The sequence below is a fragment of the Taeniopygia guttata genome, chromosome 35 (genome assembly GCF_048771995.1).
Source record: "Taeniopygia guttata chromosome 35, bTaeGut7.mat, whole genome shotgun sequence".
NCBI classification, from domain to species: domain Eukaryota; kingdom Metazoa; phylum Chordata; class Aves; order Passeriformes; family Estrildidae; genus Taeniopygia; species Taeniopygia guttata.
This window is the reverse complement of record NC_133060.1, coordinates 3668838-3691752: the sequence shown is the minus strand read 5'-3', so window position 1 is coordinate 3691752 and position 22915 is coordinate 3668838. Positions and strand designations below refer to the sequence as shown.

General features: G+C 54.0%; 1 protein-coding gene across 1 annotated transcript; it reads left to right on the top strand.

Moving 5' to 3' along the window:
• Window positions 1–3131: 3131 nt before the first annotated feature.
• On the top strand, window positions 3132–22795 carry LOC140681368 (serine/threonine-protein kinase pim-1-like). The gene is made up of 8 exons (XM_072921027.1): window positions 3132–3136; window positions 3751–3873; window positions 6546–6603; window positions 7149–7162; window positions 7609–7685; window positions 21569–21992; window positions 22187–22368; window positions 22656–22795. The coding sequence occupies exons 1-8, from the start codon at window positions 3132–3134 to the stop codon at window positions 22793–22795; spliced, it is 1023 nt and encodes a 340-aa protein (XP_072777128.1).
• Window positions 22796–22915: the final 120 nt, after the last annotated feature.

The following is a 22915-nucleotide window of genomic DNA, read 5'->3' as shown; positions in this document are numbered from 1 at the left end:
GAGGTTCTGGTGCCAATTTGGGGACTGGAGGCCAGAGAGGAAAGAGCAAACAGGGATGGGCAGCTTGCAGGAGAGGGAAAAGGGGCGGGCAGCAGGAAGAAATCTGTAGCAGGGGGAATAAAGAAAGAAAAAGTGAAGCCAAGGAAAGGCTCCTGGCAGTTTGGGGGTGGCTGCCAGGCAGCCCTGGCTCTGAGCAGCAGCATCTGCACTGGGACAGGAAACTCCCAGCTGATGGGAACAAACTTTCTAGCTGACTGCAGAGGCCAGGACAAAGCTGAGTGGTTTCCCTGGCATCCCCCAGCCCTTCCTGGCCCCAGGGGCTGATGGCATTTGTGCTGCCTCAGGTCCATGTCCCCACACCAACACCATGGGCTGCTCCCGCCTGCTGTGTGCAGTGCAAACAGGGGCTGCTGAGCCAGTGCTGCCGTGTCTGTGCCTGCAAGGATGCGGCACCTCTGTGAGCTGGGGGAGAGGCCAGGGCTGCAGAGGGGGGAGGTTGTTGGCAGCTCCATGAGGACGCTCTGGGACATTGCTGCTGCAGCTCCAGAGAAGGCAACAAAAGGGCATCTCTGCAGAAAACTGTGCTGGGACATCCTTTAGTTCCTTTAAAGTCACTGAGAGCGCAGCACCTCATTGACACAGTCTGTAGCCGCAGAGAAGGTGGAGTGAAACAAAGTGAGAAATGGCACAAGCAATGACATTTTTTGAGGACAATGTTAAATGTGTATTACAAATAAAAAGAACCTCCAAAATGAAACCAAAAAGAAGTATCAAAGATGACTTTTATTACAAGCGATTTGCAAAAATTGGCCAGCTGTTTAGTGTTCCTGAAATCATCCAGTCATCAGTGTCCACACTGCAGCCTTGAGCTCCTGGTTCCTCAGGCTGTGGATGAGGGGGTGCAGGGCTGGAGGCACCACCGAGTACAGAACTGACAGGGCCAGATCCAGGGATGGGGAGGAGATGGAAAGGGGCATCAAGTATGTGCCAGTGCTGACAAACAGGGAGAGCATGGCCATGTGAGGGAGGGAGGTGGAAAAGGCTTTGTGTTGGGTGAGATCGTCGCGGGAAAACAAGTTCATGATATCATGGTCAACAAGTTTTCAGTTTATTGGAGTCGATTACAGTTTCTTTATACAAGCACTAACTAGTTCATACATATTGCAAAAGCGAAGCTCAGGATTGGTTACCTTTCTATTAACACATATATCTCTTTGCGATAAGCCTTGCGGTTACTGCTTCTTTATACTTGATTACTTTTCTGCATACCAAGCAATATTTCATTTTTATCTAGACATCTGTATACTCAAGGTTGTTAGGAGATGTCTGGCTCTCAAGTTTCATAGAAAACATCTGTTTCTCAAGGGCATAGTTTTCATGCTACAAGGCATGTATTCTCACACTCTCATCAACTTAACCCTTCCGTGTCCCTTGCTGCGCAGCCATTCTTCAGCTAAACTCTCAACACTTCCCCTGTTTTCTGTATAAGCAAGCAAGGATGTGTTCCATTTTTGTTCTATAATTGACATTAAAGTCCTTTGCAATCACTGAAATACACACGGCAACACAAGCATTAAAATCACTATGACTAACAATCCTATTATCATAAGCTGCAAAAGGTGTTTAAGCCACCCCGTAATTTTCCATGATTCAAATGATAATCCAAAAAACGTATCATCCCTCTGTAACACCTGAACATGTTGCTGCAAACGCTGAATTTTCTTGTGAATAGATTCGGAACTATTTTTCAAATTCATACAGCACATTCCTTCAAAATCTTCACACCCATGCCCATGAGCCAACAATAAAAAGTCAATAGCTGCCCGATTTTGCAATGTTGCATGTCTTACGGTATCTATGTCTGTGGCCAGTAAACTTAATAGCTCAGACGTAGCATTAGCTTGCTTGCCTACCCAACATTGTAACTTTTCTAACTGAAAAAGAGCATGTCCTGCAGCAAGGCCGGGCATAAAAAGAGAGGCAACCACTTGCTCAGCGCGATTAAACAAATTGACATTATCATCACAGGAAGCATCAATGGTTGAGCGCTTTCGTCATGTGGTGGTTACCTGGCTGGTATTGCTATATAGGCCTAATACAGTGCTCTGGCTAGGGAGTGCTATTGTGAGACGCCCAAACGTACAAGGGCCTCCGGTGGGCCGTTGAGGAATGCCGCTGAATGCTCTGTCCCCACAGATTAAAAAGATTCCGGGTGGCAATCAGCGAGGAATTGTTGTACCTGGGGCTGGGTCTGTTTCTTTTCGAGCTATAGAGTGACACCAAAAGGAGTGATTTTGCCAATTTTCCTGTTGCGGGGTAATATTCATTGAGAGTGTTATATTACACCAAGCACCGTTGCCTTCATTGCAATCATATTTGCTGGAGTTAATATACATGCATGAGGCAGCATGGAGCGAGCCCAATATCTCTAGCTCGTCGGGCTTGCCACTATAAGGTAATCTATCATCCCACGAGTCATATTCTTCAAGGCAGGAGCTAATATTGTTTTTACAGTGTCTGGCCGTTCGGGTCGTGACTAAATAAGAGTACTCTGTCTCATTAAGTGGTACGCCAATAAGGCAGGTATGGAAGGGGGATTCAGGCTGGGCTAAGGACACACAAAAGTCTGTTCTATTTAGCTGTCTTGCTAATGAGATCCATACGTTCTGCCTAGGAAATAAGGAGTTAATGTTGGGATGTTTTACCGTAGTAGTTCTTGTGACAGTTATTAATTTTAGTAAACCTACGACAAGTATAATCCCATTGATTGGGTGGCACCTGCCACTGAGTTGGTATACGAACTTCATGACCACAACAAGAGTCTAAAATGCATGAGCGTCTGTCTCCTAATATCTTTTTGACTATGTGGCGTACCTGCCACGCCAATTTTCTAAACTCTAGATCCTCCCTGTTTTCTATTCTGGCTATACTGTTCCTTATAGTATCTCCTGTTACGCAGTTAGTGCTTGCTGCGGCGTTTCTCTATGCCATGCAAAATTACAATTAAGGCACCAAAGTCCGTTGCTAAGAACCCGTTGGAAAACCCACCAGTTACTATTACAGTTCCCACAATAAATTTTTACCCACGCTTGGTGATTATGTGCAAAGCAAGCTAAGCAAGCAGTTTGGCAATGGCGTAAAAAGTCTCTCTGTAAAACTGGGAGAAGCGTTTCAGCTACTTCTTGTGCAGTTTCGTATAAAAACTTGATATTAAATTCCTCTTCAACTTCTCGCAGGATCAGTGCCAGCACTTTCTGCAGACGGTATTTCCTCCTCTGCTCTGGACTGTTCATCGATAACTGCTGGTCGCGTCCACCTTGCAGGAACCCACAAAGTGCCTGTTGGCATAGAAACACATAAGTAGCCTCTGCCCCAGTATACAACCTTAGCTGGGCCTTGCCAGATTCCTGTCTTCGGGTCCCGATACCTGACCACTGCTTCAGGCCCAGGCTGTTTCAGCGGGGAAAAATGTGAAATCACAGGCGGCACCTCGCTGTTTCCAAAAATACATAAATGATTAAGCACAAACAAACATTTAAGTAGTCTATCCTGTATGCTACTAATGTCAGAATATTTTTCCAAATACTGTTTAAGGGTTCCATTTGCTCTTTCCACTATTGCTTGTCCAGTAGGTGAGTTGGCAATCCCTGTAACATGAGCAATGTTCCAAAACTGCATGAAACGAGCTACACGCTTGCTAGTAGGCTGGACCATTGTCTGTTTTGATTTTCTGTGGGGTTCCCATGACAGCAATACAACTGTGCAGGTGCCGTTCTACATGTATAGCCCGTTCGCCAGCCTGTGCAGTAGCCCATATATAATGACTATAAGTATCTATAGTCACATGGACATACTTAAGGCGGCCAAAGCTAGGTACATGAGTAACATCCATCTGCCATATCTCATTAGCATGCAGGCCCCTTGGGTTGACTCCCACACCCAGACCCATGCCTCTGTTTTGATTACTACAAATTGGACAGGTTTTGGCTATAGCTCTAGCTTCTTCTAAGGGAATCTGAAATTCTTTCGACATGCCTTTAGCATTCTGATGGAAAATAGCATGGCTTTCCCGTGCCTATGACTGCCTAGGAAGTACTGTTTGATGAGAAAGCGAGACTAGCTTATCAGCCTTGGCGTTTCCTTCTCCTAACCCTTTGTCCCATTTATGACTACGAACATGGATGACCGAATATGGTTCAGTTCTAATTCTGAGGGCACGTTTTAGTTGAAGAAACAGTTCATAAAGTCGCTGATTCTGTACTTCTCTGATAGTAGCATCCTCAATCCTTGATACTAGCCCCACAACATAAAGCGAGTCTGATACAACATTCAATGGTTCATGCAAGTTAGTTACAGCCCAAATGACTGCCAACAACTCCAAAGTCTGCAAATTGTCCTCTGATGTTGCCTCTAATATTTGTTGATGCCATTGTTGTCCCTTTTTCCAGACTACTGCCGCCTTCCTGGAGCGTTTTCCAGCGTCTGTGAAAGCCGTAGTGGCATCTGGAATGGGCCTGTCTTCTCTGAGGGGTTTCTGTAGCCAGCTCCATTCTCCTAGCCATCGCAAAGGTTTCGGTATAATGGGACCGGTATTGATTTGTGCTGCAGACGACAATAATGCTTCAGCCAGGGCTGTGGAGTTTAAAAGGTACCAATCTAACGTGGCCTTTTCTATGGGCAGATTAATGTCCGTTGGTTCCAGGCCACTGATTTCCAAAATGCGGATGCGTCCTTTTTTGATCAGCAATGCCAAATTTTCGATTTTTGAAGGTATAGTTTTTCTTTGTTGCAATGGAGGTGACAGCCATTCCAGTACTGCTGTCTCCCCTGTTTTCTCTAACTGCTGAGTAACAGCTCCTAGTAGGTGGTCTTCAGTATTCCAAATTGTAAGATGCAGGGGGAGATCAGGGTCAATCCTTGTGATTGATAAGTTCCACATTCTTCACTGAAATCCATTTAAATTCTGCACCTGTTAAAACACAAACAAACCCAACACCCCCACAGGGACTGGAGGGTCCTCTCTCAATTCTGTTCCCTAAAACTTGCATGAAGAAATGGAAATATCAACATCTTTGTTATAAAGATGAAAAAACATTAAGAACAAAACAATGCATATAGTAAAGAAACTAACAACAAATAAAAATCAATCAGATAATACACAATCAATATTACATATAAAATCACAGTTACCAAGTGCTACACTATCAAATTGTCATCCCAGAGTCTGCAGCAGCTGACAAACTTTAAAACAACAGAGATTTGGATAAAACATGTCCGGATCATGTCTCTCCAAACTCCCTTTGAGGCTCAGCTGTCCTATATGGTCAAATTGTCAAGCCAAAAGGACTTGAATACTTTTTGATGCAGAAAACATCTGGATCAACCACACCATCCACGTAGAGGCAGAGCTTGGCCAGAGCTCGAACTCTAATTGGAGGATATGTTTAAAACAAAAGTCTTAGAAATAACAGTTATAAGTAAAAAACCTTATTATTAAAAATTTATCAAACCATCAAATAATTGAACTTGTCTAAAATTTCTTTCAAGAGAAAAAATACAACAAACTTTTTCTTTTAGAGATCTAAAAATTTGAAGTTTGAAATCTTGAACTAAAACTTGGACAATAAATTTGTAAAAGAAGATGAACTGCAGCTGCATAAAAAAATTGAATAAAGAAAACACATGAGTAGTTAAAAAATTAAAAACATAGGATCCTGAAAATACACATCTTGCAATTAATCACCTAAAAAGACAATAAAACATATGAAAACTGACTGTAAATACTATAACAACACTTCAATACTTTAATACCTTAATAATAATTCTTATTACAAAAATCAGACAACTTACATTATATCATCAACCTATCAACAAGAAATGTTTAAAATAGTTTAAGACAATCTTTTCAAAGCATTCCTATAACATTAGTAACAATCATTACTATTTATCATTACCTACAAAAACTTGACAATTATCATTTATCTTATTATCTACAAAACTCAAAAATCATAATTACTTATATTATTATTTATAAAATCTCAAAAACAGAAATTGTGAACTTAATACCAACATTCCATTTGACTGATTTTTCTCAAATCTTTGTTTTCAGAGACATTTTTGGCAATTAGATCATTATTAACATTTCTATTTTTTTTTTTTTACAGTAATTTTCATCCACATTGTATTTGAAATAACTTTGATTTGCATAATGTCCATCCTTCTTGGTATCTTGGAAAACACTCGGTACTGCTATACTTTTTCATTATGTCTTCTGACTCTTGCGAGGAATTGAAAAAATTCTGTTGAAAATTTTGCTGTAGTGTTGCAATCTCGCCATCGGTGGCACTGCTGCTCTCGGCGTTGTTGTTACCGTGGCAACCAGGCTGTGCAGCGTCTCTGCCGCCATTGCGGGGTGCTGCGGGGAGATGAGGGGGCGGCGCCGTCTCGCTCCTGTCCTTGCCGCGCCACGGTGGTGGGGTGGGGGCTGCCTGGGGCGGGGGTCTGCGCTGCTGTTGTCTGTGTAAATGTCTCTGCGATCCCGCTAGCAGGGCTGTGCCCGGCGCCCCCGAGCTGCGCCAGGCTGCTTGCCGCCACCGCCGCTGGGTACCGGCGAGCCGCTCCTCTGCGTTTGCGCATGCACGCACCCGCGGCAGCCACCGCCGCTGCCGCTGCGGGGGGACGAGGGGCCAGCGCCGCCGCGCTCCCGTCTCCGCCCTGGTCTCTGCCTTGATCTCCGCCCCTGAGTTCCTCCTCCTGACTCAGCCCTGTTTCGTCACCAACTCCACCTGCCTCCTCAGGTGTCTCCCCGCCTCCTGAGGGACCCGACGGGGCCCCTTCTGGGTTTGCCTCACTCCGCGGGACCGCCGAGCTGTTAACATCCGCTGCTTGCGAGCACACTTCCACCCCGGCCATGCGTCCGGTCTGTCCCGCGCCGGCCGGCCCCACTCCTCCTGGCTCTGCGCTTTCCTCCCAACGAGCGACAAAATCCCTGACAGAGAGACTGACTGGAGCTTTCTGCCCTCGCACTGGCCGCATATTACAAACATTAAAGAATTTTTCAACCCGAGATGGCTTCTGAACTTCTGTCTGTTCTGATGTGGGTTGCTCAAATGCCTGAATTGCAGCTTCCGCTGCTTTTTTCTCCGCAGGCATGCTTTGCAGGGTATGTAAAACTTTTTTCCAAACGCCTCCATGCTCCAACAGTGTTTTCTTGTCTTTTCCGCCCTCTATCACTGCGTCCCAAAGCAGCTGCCCCAACTCTTGCCATTCGGTTTCACTAAAAATCAGCGAAGGTTTTTGCAGCTTGCCTTTGCTTCTTGCCCACAAAACAAACTGTTCCAAATCGGCTTCTTTAACTTTTTCAGCTCTCTTTGAGAGAATATGAAAGAGAAGCTGTACAGAAGCCTGGAGATCCCTATCTAAATAAAGCCCTTTAAATTGCCTCTGTCTGAGAAAGGAGGTAAAAATGTTATATGCTGCTTGCCTATCCATTACTCACGTCAGCGCTGTTGCAGCCCCTCTAGGCTTCGGCAGCACGTATCAGCTGAGCCCGCCGTTGCGGTCACTCAGGGTGCGGCTTCAGGTAAAGCTTAATCGCCGTCCGTCTAGCTGCGGGACCCGACCCCAACGCAACGTCTCACAGATCCAGGCGGGGGGGTTCCGTCCATTCGGGCGCCAATTGTTGGGTGAGATCGTCGTGGGAAAACAAGTCTCATGGTATCATGGTCAACAAGTTTTCAGTTTATTGGAGTCGATTACAGTTTCTTTATACAAGCACTAACTAGTTCATACATATTGCAGAAGCGAAGCTCAGGATTGGTTACCTTTCTATTAACACATATATCTCGTTGCGATACGCCTTGCGGTTACTGCTTCTTTATACTTGATTACTTTTCTGCATACCAAGCAATATTTCATTTTTATCTAGACATCTGTATACTCAAGGTTGTTAGGAGATGTCTGGCTCTCAAGTTTGATAGAAAACATCTGTTTCTCAGGGGTATAGTTTTCGTGCTACAAGGCACGTATTCTCACACTCTCATCAACTTAACCCTTTCGTGTCCCTTGCTGCGCAGCCATTCTTCAGCTAAACTCTCAACATGTGGGGTTCTGGGCTTGTGCCCGGAGCGTGGTGTGGTGGGCTGAAGGGCGCTGCTGAGGGGCTGCCAGGTGCCTGTGGCACACCGCCCTGAGGGCACCCGGTCTCGTCTGATCTCGGAAGCAAAGCTGGGTCGGGCCCTGCTGCTGCTGGGGGCAGCGAGGATGACGTCGAGGATGACAACCTCTTGCTCCACCTGACCACCGGCAGGCTGAAGACGGTGGACTTTGATTCTGAAATCTCCTTTAAAGCCAGGTTCCACGGGGAATTTGCAGATGAGTCCACACACAGGGGGATGCTCCCAGATTTGGGCATTGCTCAGCCTGGCTGGGGACCAAAGGTTCCCCCTTTGCTGGGGCGGATGCAGCTGATCCTTCAGTCGGCTGCCAGGCTGCTTTTGGCAGGGCTGGGGGCATGGGCTGGGGTGGGTACGAAATGGGAGTGGGCTCCTGGCCCTGCCAACAGCCCCCAACACCCACCGTGCCCCGGGCTGGGGCTGGGCTGGGGCAGCCAGCCCGACACAAACAAACCCCCATGGTGGGAGCAGAGGTGGGACTGCAGAGCCTGTGCAGGGGCTGCTTTGCTCTGCAGGCAGGGAAGGGCTTGAGCTGCTCCTCTGCCCTTGTTTGCTTTGGGATCACCATGGGGGCAGTGCAGGGGAAGGGAGAAACCTGGGACTCCCTCACCCATGGTGGGTTTTTCCCTGGCGTGCAGGGGTTGGGCCTTCCTTAAGGCCCCGAAAGAGATAAGATCTTTGACCTTTTTTCTTCTTCCCCTTTATGTCTTCAATACTTTGAGGACGTGCTTGGGAGCAGCTGCAGCATGGATGGGCCGTGCCCTTGGAGAAGGCTGAGGGCATCGTTTGGGACCAGCTTTTCTTCCAGCGGTGGATGGCGTGAGGTGAGTCCTGTCTGCTGGGGATGGTGGGGTCAGAGCTTTGGGGAGATGGCAGAGAGCACAGGAGCGTCCTGCTCTGGGCAGCTGCTGAGGGCTGGATGTGCCGTGGCTGGCTGCAGGCTGGGAATGTCCTGCCCTCCTGCTCTGCTCCCAAAGGCAGCAGTGATGGGCAGCTCTGGGCACAGCTCTGGGCACGGCCAGCATGGCCTGGGCTCTGCGGGCGGCTGGGACAAGGGGACAGCAGCCTTCAGCTGACGGGTGGTTTCTGGTTTCTCTCCTTGCAGCCGGGCTCTGCGGGTGCTGAGGCTGCTCTGGGCCCTGCCAGGGCCCTGCTGGAGCTCAGCACCGGGCCGCAATCACCAAAGGAGAAATGAGGTGCCCTGCAGCACAGACTGGATTGAGCATTTCAGCAACACAGCTCAAGTTTGCAGAGTGTACACCTCCAAGGGAAAACATGGCACCAACCAAAAAATAAACTTGTTCAATAACTTCTGAAATGAAATCAATCTGGGATGACCCCAAATGACATTTTGCAGCTTGCTCAAGCTGTAGCTCAGCCCTTCTCTGAACTGTTCTTTCCCCCACCTGCCTTTTTCTTCCCAACTGCTCCCTCTTTTCCCCCAGTGAGTTCCTAGCTCATTCCACTCTCCATCACACTGTTGCCTTCCTTGGTGCCCCTCACCATGAGGAAGGCCGAGCCCCAGGCTTAGGGACTCATCCTGTCACTGGCTGAGGAGCAGCAATGTCTCAGAGGTCCGGTGGGATTTTAGTGTCATTCAGAGCTGCTCTCCAGCCCCCAGCTCTCCTCACTGCTGAGTTCACGCTCCGTTTTCCTCGTCCTTGCAGCAGGATGAGCTCTGTGAATCCCCTTGAGCCTCCCCACTCTTCCCAGCCCACGCACCCACCTCAGTTAGGCTGAAGCTGCAGCTTCTCTGTCTCCTCTGGCACAGCAGTGCAGTCCCCTGTGCGGGGAGCATTCCCAGCCCCAGAGCACAGCACTCAGCAGTGCAGTCGGGGCTGGAGCAGCTGCCCTGCAGCCCTGGCTTGGCTCTTTGTGGCAGGGAATGCTCCCTGTGTGCAGCTGTCCCTGCAGGATGGCCCCAGGGCAGAGCCCAGCCGGGCTCCCCCTGCAGCCCCTGAAGCTTGGGGCAGGCAGTGGTCCCAGAGCTGAGGTTCACGGGGAGCACCCGCAGCTGTGCCTCGCACTCTGTTGCCGTGTCACCGTGCAGGCTGGCTTGTACGGGGTGAATGTACCAGCCCTGGTTTGACTGACAGGGGCCTGGCCCATCACAGCTCTCCCAAGGCTGCAGGCATTCCCCAGGCCAGAATCTGAAGGGGCACAGAGATCAGACCAGTGAAACCATCCAGACTGGGTTTTTCAAAGGCCCTTTAGAAGGAAGGGCTTGAGAATAAACGTGCTCTGTTTGCCACAGGAACATCGGGGTGAGTGGTCTCTTTGGCTCCAACCCACTTTCCTCCCCGAGCCAGCGTTACCCACTCCCTCACACGTCCCCCCCGTGCCTTCCCACTGCCTTGTCCTGTCAGGGCTTCCGCAGCCCCTCATCCCTTCGTGGCCCCGTCCCCTCAGGCTCTCCCCAGCCCGGCCAACCTGCCCGGCAGCAGCGCCGCAGCCCCACAGGAGCTCCAGAGGAGCCCATCCAGAGGCACCTGGGAGCCCTCAGCAATCCAGGCAGCAACACACGGGCAGGAGGACACGGATGGCGCTTCCTGCCTGGGACAGGGCTTGTGGCCATCTCCAGGCACCGCTCTCACAGAGATCCCCACAGCTCCAGCCCCTGCCCATCTGCTCTGTGGGCAGCACAAAGGCTTTGGCAGAACCACCAAAGGCCAAGGGGCTTCTGGCCATTTTCCCTGCAACCCTGCATGCCTGGGCAGCTTGCTGAGCCCAGGATCCCTTTTGTCCCTCTTCCCCTAGACCCTGCAGAGCCTGGGCAGCAAAAGAAAGATCCTGGGAGTCTGTCTATTCCAACACATCCTATATTTATATGCTAAAGTAAAACAAAAAGACAGAAAGAACAATCTTGAAGAAATTAAACATTCCTGCTGGCTCGGGCGGCCCCAGCAGACAGAGCCTCTGGGATCAGCTCTCTGCAGAGCTCCAGCAGCGCAGCCAGCCGAGCCCCGACAGACGAGGCCGTCTCCTCCATGCCCTGCGGAGCCGATCATGCAGGTTGCCAAAGATGGAGTATGGAGCTCTCTCTGCTTCCTGGAGGACGTACAATGTTTGAACTGCCAGGCTTCCGACAGGGACACTGATGTCATTTTCCATGCCTTCAAGGGCTGAAAGAGAGAGGAACAGAGCCATGGTCAGTTCCCACATCTGAGGGGACCCTAGGAGAGCCCCGTGCCAGGGCCATCCCAGCCGGCTCTGGCCATGGCCAGCAGGGAGCAGGGACCAGCTGGATCAGCCCGAAGCTGCTGGCCAGGAATCCCCCAGGTGCCCTGAAACCTCTGTGTGCTCTGCCCACGCCGGCCCTGGTCCGCACAGGGAGCAGAGCCCTCCGCAGCCGGGGCAGGGCTCGCAGCTCCCCGCCAGCCCCCGCTGGCAGCCCGCTGCCCTCACTCACCCTCAGAGATGAGCTGGAGCTCTTCCTTCCTCCCCCTCAGGTACCGCCCGGCCGTCCCTGGGAACACAGAGCCTGTCAGGCCCGGTGGCACAGCTCCCTGCCAGCGGCGCTGCCAGCCCTGTGCCCACACGGCCTCCTGGCCCGGCTCGTGGCTCACCCATGAACCTGACGGCCGCCTCTCGCAGGGGCTCCTGTAGGCTCTGCAGGTAGGGCAGGGCCCGGCGCAGGTGCTCGGCCACGCTGCTGCTGTCCTCTGCCAGCTGCAGAGAGCGGCAGGAGGGAAGGGTTGGCCCCGCAGCCCCGCCGGGCCGGGGCTCCATGGGCACCCGGCTCGGGCCGCAGGAGCCTGGAGCAGAGCCCGCGCGGCCTCGGGCTGCAGCAGCGGGCAGGGGCACAGCTGCCAGCCCGCACACCGAGCACCGCGCTCAGGGGGCTTCTCCAGGCTGGGGCTGCGGCTTCCCGGCCCTCCTTACCAGGCACTCGGTGAGCTTCCACAGCTCGTGGTTCTTCAGCAGCTTTTCGAGATCCCTCTGCTTCAGGAACTCGGCTGCACAAAGCAGCGTTTCCTGAGAAGCCTGGAGAGCAGCAGAGACGCGGAGATGGCCCCACAGCCCAGGGCACAGGACCCGTCCCTGTGCCAAGGCCAGCAGGAGGCTGCAGCCTGCGAGGTGCCAGGGCAGGGGCAGCCCAGCCCCTGCCAGGGAACAGCAGCAGCTGCCGAGTCCTCACCTCTGCCACTCGCTGGTTCTCATCATGGCAGTGGAAGGAGAGTGGCAGCAGGCTCTGGCGCACGTGTGCCTTCAGGGCCTTTTTTTCCTCTTCCGGAAAACGATCCAGCATGTCTCGGAAGATAAACATGGAGCTCAACTGCACCTGGCTATCCTCCTGTATGAAAGGAAGGAAGAAAGACCTCAGCGTCAGCTGCTTCAGGCCCAGCTGGGCACAGCCTGTAAGTGCACAGGGCACAAAGTGTGCGGGTAGCACCCGCTGGCCGTGGCTGGAGGCGCAGAGCCTTACGTTGTCAAAGAGTGGCAGGAGCGCCTCAGCCAGCTGCAGGGCGAGGGTGCTGGTCACTGGGGCCTCTTTGCAGAGAAATACAGCTCTGAGGAGAACCGTGGTCATCCTGAGCATGACGCCGTCATTTTCCTGCAGGAGCTCCACGAGCCGTTCATGCAGGCTCCACATCCTTCTGGCCATCTACTTGTGGAACACAAGTGTGTGAAACACCATCCTGCTGCCACAGGGCCCAGGGGCCAAAGGCCTGTGCCAAAGCACTCGGGCAGCTGCAGCAGGAGGCAGGAGAGCTGGCAGCAGCTGCCTCAGTGCCCCAAGGCCAGCCGAGCCCCAGGGACTGCCTTCCCCAGCCCCACGCTGGCAGCACGGCTTCAGCCCCTGCGCTCTTCTCACCGAGGCACTGGTGGTGCCGAGCACCACGAGGCCTCTGAGTGCCAAGCGACGACTCCCCCTGCACTCGCTCTGCAGGTTCTTTGACAAGAACTCCAGGACGCTGTCACGGCATTCACTCAGGTTCAGGCGCTCCAGGATCTGAAAGGCACAGGGCAGTGACGGGGGAGCGGCCGGCGGGAGCCCAGAACCGCACAGGGCCGGGCCCAGGCAGCAGCACAGGGCGCGGGCTCCGTCCCAGGCACTGCGGCCAAGAGAGGGCAGAGAGCCGGGAGGCAGCTGAGCGAGGCAGCGCTGGCCTTCAGGCTCACCTCCACAAGGAACGCCAGGGCGGCCAAATCCCGGCATGGCGTGTCTTTGCTGAGCAGCCCGAGCAGCTGGAATGCAATCGCGGAACACACGGCTTCGGATGCGTGGCGCATTTCTCTGACAGGAGGAAATAGGAGCCAAACCCCTGAGCCAGCGGGGGCAAACCTCTCCCAGGACTGCCTCCCCGAGGTCTGGCCTTTCTCCAGCACCCTGCAAGGGGCAGCTGAGCCCTCTGGGAGGTTGCTGCTCTTGGGCACGCTCCTCTCCCAGCCTTTTGCAGCCTCCTTGGCCGTCCCTTGGTGACAAGGGCTTCTGGCCCACGGCCACGGGGACTGTGTGGGGCACCTGGGGCACAGGGCACACATGCCGGGGACAGCTGGGGAGCAGGGGGTCTCACCTGGCCAGCACGCCCACAGCACAGTGGTGGGTGTCAGCACAGAGCAGTGTGTCCCAGCCACCCTTGTCTTCCATGGCCACCACCACATCCTCATAGTGCAGTCGGCAGAGCAGGGCCTTCAGGGTCTGCTCTGCAAAGCTGTGCGCAGAGCAAAGCCCAGGTCACGCTGGGGGCACTGGCCCCTGCCCAGGGATGTGGCAAGGACAGGAGGACTGGCATGGAGCACCTGCTGGGGTTGGTGGCAAGGCCGTGTTGCTGCTGGCATCCCTTCCAGAAGGTATCGACCTCCTCTGGCATATCCAGAGTGCTGAAGAGCACTTGGAAGAGCAGATGCACAAAGAGGCAGGGGAAACACACGGTGACTACATGTGGCACACAGGGCAGCTGGAGGATCTTCCACATCACCACGGTTGCCTGCAAAGGACAGAGCAGCCCGAGACAGCGCTCAGTGCCGAGGTGTCCGTGTGGCAGGGCCCAGTACGGGAGGGAGAGGCCCGGAGAGACGCAGGGGGAGCACCGAAGGGGGAGCACCGGGCCTGGTGGCCCTGAAGCTGCCCCGAGGCCAGGTTTCAGCCCAGCGCCTGAGGCAGGGAGACGCCGTGGGGGAGGGAGGATGGAGAGCTGCTGGAGAGGTGGCCTTGGGCCAGCAAAGGCAGAAACTCACAGCCAGGGCAAGGACAGCCGTGTGGTCCCCATCGGAGGTGCACGTGCTGTGCTCTGGCCAGCTCCCCAGCACCTCGAGGAGTTCGAGCATGGCCGGCTCTGCAGTCCTGGGCGAGCACATGATGCTCTTCCACATGGCCAAAGCAGCTCTGTGGGGTCAGAGCTCTGTCTCAGAGGAGTCTGGGACACAGCAGCGTGGCCTGGGTGGCAGCGGGGAGCTGAGCTGCTCTGCCAGCCCTGCCTCTGCCCACTGCCCCTCACTGGCAGCACGCAGGCAGCCCAGCCCTGTGGGGACTGGCCCCTGAGGGGCAGGGGGGAAGCATGGCAGCACGCTGGGGGGCTGGCAGGGGCCAGGGCTGGCAAAGGGAGCAGCCAGAGGGCCCTGGAATTCTCTGTTGGTCAGACACCTGGGACAGGCTGTACAGGGTGAAGGGCTGCTGAGCCTTGTGGACACGTGGGCCCCGTACCTGTCACACACTGGGGCCACACGCAGGAGAGCCATCACCACGTCACAGGGCTGTGCCTCTGTCAGATCCAGAAGGGGCCTGTACAGATTGTACTCAGGAAACTCATTGGCCACCAGCCACTGGTGGATGTACCTCACCATGGCCGGCACCTGGAGAAGGCAGGGGAGACTTGGAAAGCTGCCAGAGGAAGGAATGTGCCCAGCTGCCCCAGAGAAGTGCTTCCCTTGCCACCACACTGCCATGGCCTCAAAGGCTTCCAGGGAGCAGCAGGCGTGGCTTGGGAGGCCACGCAACTGCTGGGAGGAGAAAAGCCAGGCCACAGGCTGCTTACTTGCTTTGGGCTGGAAGGATCCTCCTCCACAAGCATATCCAGCAGGGCAGCACTGGTCTTGGTTTTGAAGATGGGAGAGTATGCTCTGACCACAGTGCCCAGGACGCTGCTCTCTTCCTCCCGAATCCTCTTCATGAATTTGCAAACCATCTGTAGCAGAAGGGCAAGAAGCCCGGGATGTTGCATGGAGTGCTCCGAGCACAGTGCTGGGCTGAGCAGTGCCAGCAGGCCCAGCCCAGGTGGGGATGGCTGCAGGTACCTGCGCTGTTCTGCGGAAGCGGCCACGGGTGCGTTCCTGCTCTCGTGTGCGCTGCACGGCTGCACCTGGCAAAGAGCGAGCGCAGCCCGAGCTGAGGGGCTGCGGGAGAGGCCGGAGAACACAGCCCAGCCCTGCGCTGCCCAGGCAGGGACAGCCCCGCGCCGCCCCAGGGCATGGAGCACGGCTGTGGGGTGTCTGCCCGGCCCCTATTCCATCCTGTCCATGGGCATGGCCCCAGGGGATGGGATGGGATGGGATGGGATGGGATGGGATGGGATGGGATGGGATGGGATGGGATGGGATGGGATGGCATGGGATGGCATGGCATGGCATGGCATGGCATGGCATGGCATGGCATGGCATGGCATGGCATGGCATGGCATGACATGGCATGGCATGGCATGGCATGGGGCCAAGCTGGCTGCAGGCACCAGCCCTGTGGCCCAGCTCTGCCACTCACCCTTCTGCAGTGTCTGGAACTGCTCCACCTCTTCAGGCTGCTGTGCTGGGGCAGCTCCAGGGCCTTCTTTCTCCTCCTTCCCCCAGGCCAGCTTGGGCACGCTCGCAGGTCTGTGCTCTGCGTCACTGCCTGGATTCATGGCTACTTGCAGAAGGTGAAAAGGAAAAGGTCCGAGTCAGCAAGTGCTGCAGTCCTGCCTTGAGGGCACCTGCAAGAGTGAAGTCTTGGCAAGGCTACAGGACAGCAAGTCCTGCACTCTGGTCTTGGGGGCTCCAGCCACAAGGACAGGAGACTCCTGTCAAGGACAGTGCAAAGGAAATGCCACGGTCTGCCCTTGAGGGCAGCTGCAGAAGAGATGCCTTGGGAAGGCCAGGGGTCACCAAGTGCTCTGGTCTGGCCACAAGGTCACCTGCAGGAGTAATACCTCGGGAAATCTCCAAGTCAGCAAGGAACGAGTGGCTGTGCCAAGGCTCCTTACAGCACCGCTCTCTCCGTCCTGTCTCGTCGCGTGCACTGAGCACTGTGGAGTGGCCTTGTCACTGCCAACACCTATGCCACAGCATGTCACAAAGGGCCCTTGGATACCCTGTCCCGTTCCATTCCACGGTGACCATGCTGCACCGTGTCACAAAGGGCCCTTGCACGCACTGCCACCTGCCCTGGGGCCACCCCCAGCCCCCCAGAGTGGCCCAGGTTGGAAGGAATGCCTTGCCCCAGGTGTGTCAGACAGCCCAACAGGATCTTTAGGAACGGCTCAGACCATCAGCAAACGCTGCCCTGCTCTGCGGGCTCAGAGCAGCAGGAGCCCCCAGGGCTGCCGACGCAGCCACGGCGGGAAGGGCACGGGGCCCTGCACAGAAGCTGGCACGGCCTCCTCGGGACACGTCCCACATGGTGGCCATCCTAAGCAGGGCCGTGTGACACAGACCAGGAACGTGTGGGCCAGGGCAGGAATGCTGCTCTGAGCCTGGGGCCCGGGGAGCGCTGACATCAGCCGCTGAGGCACAGTCCCCGCCCAAGCAGAGCTCCCCCGAGCCCTGGCAGCACCGGTGCCCGTCTGCTGCCCCAGAAACCTGTGCCCCAAAAGGGCTTCTCTGCCAGAGGGCAGCCAAAGCTGGTGTGTGTTGCAGCATTTTTCAGAGAAAGAGGACATGAGTTATGAGATTTGAGCTACTCCAGTCTAGGCCTCAGATTTGGGCCTTGTGAGGCCTTCAAGCCTCTGACGCAGTTAGAAATTCAGAGCTTGTGGCGCAGATAGAAATAGTATTAAGGTGTGACGGGGACCACTGGGCTGTCTGGGTGTGAATTAGTATACGTTTATAGTGTAAGGCTCAAGCCACTTTAAGGAAAAGGTAAACATTGTTAGCCTAGCAATCAGAGTGCCTTTGTTTCTGTAAACTATGTAGAAGCTTATATAAACTACCATCTTATCTCGAATAAACGGAGAACGTTTGATTAACCACATTGGTTCAGATCTGTGTTTGTCTTGTCCAGTTTCCCATTTTCCTGAGATTCCCTGGCTTTTGGTGTGCACTGGGGGCTGTGCTGCGTCCTACAGGGGCTGTTGGTAGCAGCACCTGGAGCAACTGGTGGCAACACTTGGTGCGTGTCAGATGTTGATGCTCCTTCCCGGAATGATTTTTTCATGGAAGGGATTAGCAGCAGCACAGAAACACCAACAGCTACTCAACTTCACAGGACAAAGAGAATCCACCAAAACACTGTCATGTTTCCTTGTGCTTTTGCGTCTTTCTTGCACTCTAAAAGAAAAAGAATTGGCCAAGCCCTGCTATTCAAATCTCCAGCTGCTGTGTGTCTTCCTGTGGCAGCTCACGTGCAAACACAACTGGCTGCCTGCTCAGCTCGGCACTGGACGGCCACAAACAGGGAGGGCCCTGGTGAACATCTCTTTGGTTTGGTGGGGCAGCGAGGGCACAGGAGACAAAGACTGCTCCTCCCGAGTTCATGGGGCAACAGAGAGATTTTATTTCCCAAGCCCCCCCTCACACAGGGCATTTGAAAGACCAGGCCTGGAAGCTCTCATTGGTTTGAGCTCCACGCCCCTTCAGGTTCTGGCCCGTGAGGTGCCTGCAGTTTTGGGAGATATTTGATTGGTCAAGAGCCCTGTCAATCATGGTAACATCTCACCCTTCTTTTCTTTATAAAATTCTGTGTATTGTTCTCTGTCACCCATCTGCAAGGGCCCTTTGCAAACATGGTGACAGAGCACAGCGTGCATCTAATTTACACTGGAGCTGCAGCATTCCCCTCCAGGAACTGTTAGGGGAGAACTCAGGCCACAGGCATAATGCTTCTCGGTTACAAATTGAACTTATCTCTAAAAGCAGAAAGCTATTTAACCCTGAGCCCATTTAGCCCTTAGAGAAAAACACAATTTTAAAAAACTACCTTTAAGCACTTGATCCCTTGGAGAAAAACCAAACTCCCAGAAAACAGTCTGTAAACAGAAAAACTGTTTGTAAACATGAGAAATAATTTGTAAACAAATCAAGTCCTTCTATGAACTGTCCATGAGGCAGGTGATCATTTGTAATGCTGTCTGTGGTTTCCAGTGTCCATATTTTAGGCAGCTGTATTGTACTGTTGTAGGATTTATTGTAAAACATGAGAACAGACTCAGAGGGGAGGAGGGTGTACCCTCAATCCAACCCCTTTCCCCTTTTTTCTTTGTATAATAAATAATAATAGGAACAGAACATGGATTTTGAATACTAGTAACTTACGCAAGGTTTCATCCAGGCTTACTGATAATATTTTTCTTTACCAGCCAGGTTCAGGGCGAAGAACTTGATTGGGAGATGTTTTGATCAGAGCAAGGAACTTGTTTGGGAGATATTTTCTGTATTTCTATTTTATCTAGTGCAAACCATATATTCTTTTCCCCTTGTTAGAAGTTAGAAATTTTTTTATTGACTTTAATAGCTGACCTTTAACTTTTAAATAGATGACAAGTGGCAGAATTTCAGTGAAAAAACTTTGCAACTGCAATTTGCTTATGATAAATCCATGTTCTATGTGTACCTCAGTGGATATTCTTTGAATCATACCAGTTTATCTTGAAGCAATGCAAGAAGAATTACTAGAATATTAAGAAAAGACATATACACATTCTAGGACTTCTTTAAGACAATGATTTACTAAAATATGAATATCAATCTAATATCGATATCCAACTGAGACAGACAAAAACTCTCTAAGAGTTTAAAGTTAGAAAGTGTATATTTATTGAGATAGCCGGGCAGTACCTGGGACAATTCCCTAATTCACACTGCAAAAATCACAGGTATTACAAAGCTTTTTTATTGACAGAAGTCTTGAATACACAAAATATGAATGCATATTCATATCCCTGTCACTTCCTCTGCTCCGCTTCATATGCTAATTGGCAGAAAGGCTATTAAGCATGTGTAGTTCTGCTCCCTGAAATGAGTCAGGGGTCCATTTTGGGGAGGGGTCTCCAAAATGAAGAAGTAAAATAAGTCTTCCTCGTTCTGACCTTTCTGCCTTTCCCATGCACACGTGACAAATGAATCCTTGCTGTTTTCCTGTGCTTAATGGATTCCTAAAGTATGGGAAGTCTGCAGCTGCTTTTGTGTCCCCGAAATCTGTTTGTCACATTCTGTTTCTCATGATAAGCACAGCTACCCAAACATAAAGCTGACAAGCAATGAGTTAATAGATCCCGGATATCTTATCTAAGATCCAGCTACTGTTAACTATGAACAAAGCCTATTTATCTACTTCCACTAAGTCAGCAACATCTAATTTAACTATCATCTTAACTTCCTAAAATTCTTAATTCTTCCAAATTAATGTCTCACCGGGAATGGGGACAGGGAATGGGAATGGGCACAGGGAATGGGAATGGGAATGGAGACAGGGACTGGGAGTGGTGACAGAGACAGGGAATGGGGACAGGGAAGGGGAATGGGGACAGGGAATAGGACTGGGAATGGGGACAGGGACAGGGAATACGGTACAGGGATCGAGAATGGGGTCCGGATTGGGATGGGAGCAGGACGGGAACGGGATGGGGGGACATGGGAACAGGCAGGGGCAAGGGGAGTATGGAAGGGGAGTAAGGAATGGGGCAGCCACTGCAGGGGGACGAGGTGTTGGGATGAGGGCACATGGGGACAGTTCCAGGGCAGGGGGTCCTTGACCAGCTGCCCAGAACCTCCACCAGGGTCTCCCAGTGCAACTGGAGCCGCTCAGCCTGGGGTGCCCAAAGCCCTGAGCAACTCCCAGGTCCCTCCCAGGAACCCTCAAGTCCCTCAAACCCAGCATCCCCCACATCCCCTGCAAGATCCCCCCCATGTCCCCATCCTTGTCTTAGCTCAACATGTTTATCGGCAGTGTCACAGCGGGGCAGCTCTCAGTGTCCCCAGCAGGTCACAGTGTCCAGTGCAGCCCGTGCCAGCGGTCACTGCGCACACGGGGCAGGCTGGGCTGGACAGGGGATGGGGCAGAAACGCTGCCCCGGGACTGGGGTCTCCCCCTGCCTCTGGGGCCCAGCCCCTGCTGGGAGCGCCTTGGGCAGGGCACGGGGCTGCTGCTGGGCCAGGGGGACAGGCCGTGCCCCCTGTCCCCTGCTGCTGGGTCTGGGGGGCAGGCCGTGCCCCTGTCCCTGCTGCTGGGCCAGGGGGACAGGCCGTGTCCCCTGTCCCTGCTGCTGGGCCAGGGGGACAGGCCGTGCCCCCCGTCCCCTGCTGTTGGGCCAGGGGGACATGCTGTGCCCCCTGACAGCTGTCCAGGCCCCTCTGGTTCCTGTCCCACATCCCTGTGGCTCCTGTCCCCACTACTCCCCACCACCTTCACTCCCCCCTTCAAAGCCCCACTCAACCCCCTCACAGTGAGCTCTGGAAAGAAAGAATGAATGAAGGAAAGGAAGTGTTGTCTGTTCACCCTGCATGGATGTCAGGCACCCACCAAAGCTGCTCTCTCACTCCCCTCCAGAGATGGACAGGAGAGAGAAAACAGAATGAAGGCTTCATGGGTTGAGCTAAGGACCGGGACAGATCACTCAGCAAATGCCATCATGGGCAAAACATTTTCAAAATTGGAGATAATAATGGAATTTATTGTTATCTGGATCAGGGCAGGATAGTGAGAAGTAGAACAAAGCTTTAAAAACTCCTTCTGCCCTTCCCTCCCTCCTTCCCAGCTCTTCCTCCCCCCCAGTGGGTGCAGGGAGACAGGGAATGGGGGCTCTGGTCAGTTCATCCCCTGTTGTTTCTCCTGCTGCTCGGGGAGAGGAGTCGTTCCCTGCTGGGCCAGGGGTCCCTCCTGGAGACACTTCTCCATGAACTTCTCCACGGTGAGTTCATCCCACGGACAGCAGTTCTCCACAAACTGCTGCAGCGTGGCTCGCTCCTCCATGGGCTCACAGGTCCTGGCAGGGCCCTGCTCCAGCGTGGGCTCCTCTCCAGGGGTTTGCAGGTCCCTGCCAGCTCCCTGCTCCAGCACAGGTTTGTCACGGGGTCGCAGCCTCCGCTCAGGCATCCCCCTGCTCCGGCACGGGCTCCTGCAGGCGCTGCAGGTGCATCTCTGCCCTCCGTGCCCTCCATGGGCTGCAGGGCCCAGCTGCCTCACCAGGGACTGCCCAGGGAATCTCAGGGCAATCAGCTCCAGCAGCTGGAGCAGCTCCTGCCCCTCCTGCGCTGGGGCCGGGCAGGGGTGCCCGAGGCGCGGCGCAGCATCGGCCCCGCTGAGGGCATCGCGGTTCCCCCGCAGCACAGCGGCGCCCCTGTGCCCCTGGAGCTGGCGCTGCTGTGGATGGTGTCGTGCCCTGGCTTCCACAGCATCGTGCGGCTCCTGGGCTGGTTCGAGCTGCCCGACGGCTTCGCGCTGGTCACGGAGCGTCCGCAGCGCTGCCAGGACCTCTGGTACTCGCTGGCCGAGCGGGGGTTCCTGGCGGAGCCCGTGGCGCGGGGGCTGTTCCGCCAGGGGCTGGAGGCCGTGCGGCGCTGCTCCAGCCGCGGCGTCCTGCACCGCGACATCAAGGCCCAGAACGTCCTCGTCAACCTGGCCACGGGCGAGGCGAAGCTCATTGACTTCGGGTGCGGCACGATCCTCCAGGACACGTTCTACACACGGATGTCAGGTGAGCCCAATGCTGGGGCCCAGCCAGGCAGCAGAGGTTCCCCCTTTGCTGGCAGAGGGGGAAGAGGGAGGGGGAAATCTTCTTCAGCCGGCTGCAGCCAAGTTACTTTTCAGCAGGGCAGGGCTGGCTGTTGTGGAACGGGAGCTGGCTGGGAGGGAGGAAGGGAGGGAGCAGCATCAGCCTGATGAGCTGTGCCTGTGTCCCATACAGCCCACTGGAGTGGATCCTCTTTGGCTGCTACCACGGCCGGCCAGCCACCATCTGGTCCCTGGGCATCCTGCTCTATGACATGGTCTGTGGGCACCTTCCTTTCCACACAAACGAGGACATCGTCCGGAGCCAGCTCTTCTTCCCTCCCCGGGTGTCTCAAGGTGGGGATGTGCCTTCAAGGCTCGGGAGGAAGAATGGGGCTGGGAGGGGGCAGCTGGCACATAAGCGCCCCGCTCCTGCAGCTAGTGAGGAGGTTGATCTCCTGGGCTTAGCTGGAGGAGGTGGCACGTGTGCCTCTGTGCTGCTCTCATCCGGAAGGGAGGATCGACAGAAAGCTTTTGGCTGCAGCTCTGAGCACTTCTAGTGTGGCCTGGGCACCGAGGAATGTGGGAGAGCGTGGACAGGAGCCTTGTCCCGCTGAGCGGCCGTGTCTGGTTTGTCACTGCAGAGTGCCAGTGCCTCATCAGGTGGTGTTTATCCATGGACCCCACAGACAGGCCCTCACTGGAAGACCCTTTTGAGCATTCTTGGCTGCAGGAGCCCTGCCTGGCCCAAGAGACAGCAGAGATCCATCGCTCCGCTCAGTAGGATCCAGGAGCCCAGCAAGTACCAGCTGCACGCGTCTTGTGGCACTCCAAGAAAACCCCGGAGCGTTTCCCTGTGGCTGCAGCATGGAGGAGAGAGCGCAGCCGGGGAGATGCTTCTGCT

What these genes read in the sequence shown, in the direction of transcription:
- LOC140681368 (XM_072921027.1), top strand. An exon ending in CTTAAGGCGGCCAAAGCTAG is followed by an intron (nt 3,874 to 6,545) that starts GTACATGAGTAA and finishes CGATCCCGCTAG; the next exon opens with CAGGGCTGTGCCCGGCGCCC. An exon ending in ATTCGGGCGCCAATTGTTGG is followed by an intron (nt 7,686 to 21,568) that starts GTGAGATCGTCG and finishes GGGGCCGGGCAG; the next exon opens with GGGTGCCCGAGGCGCGGCGC.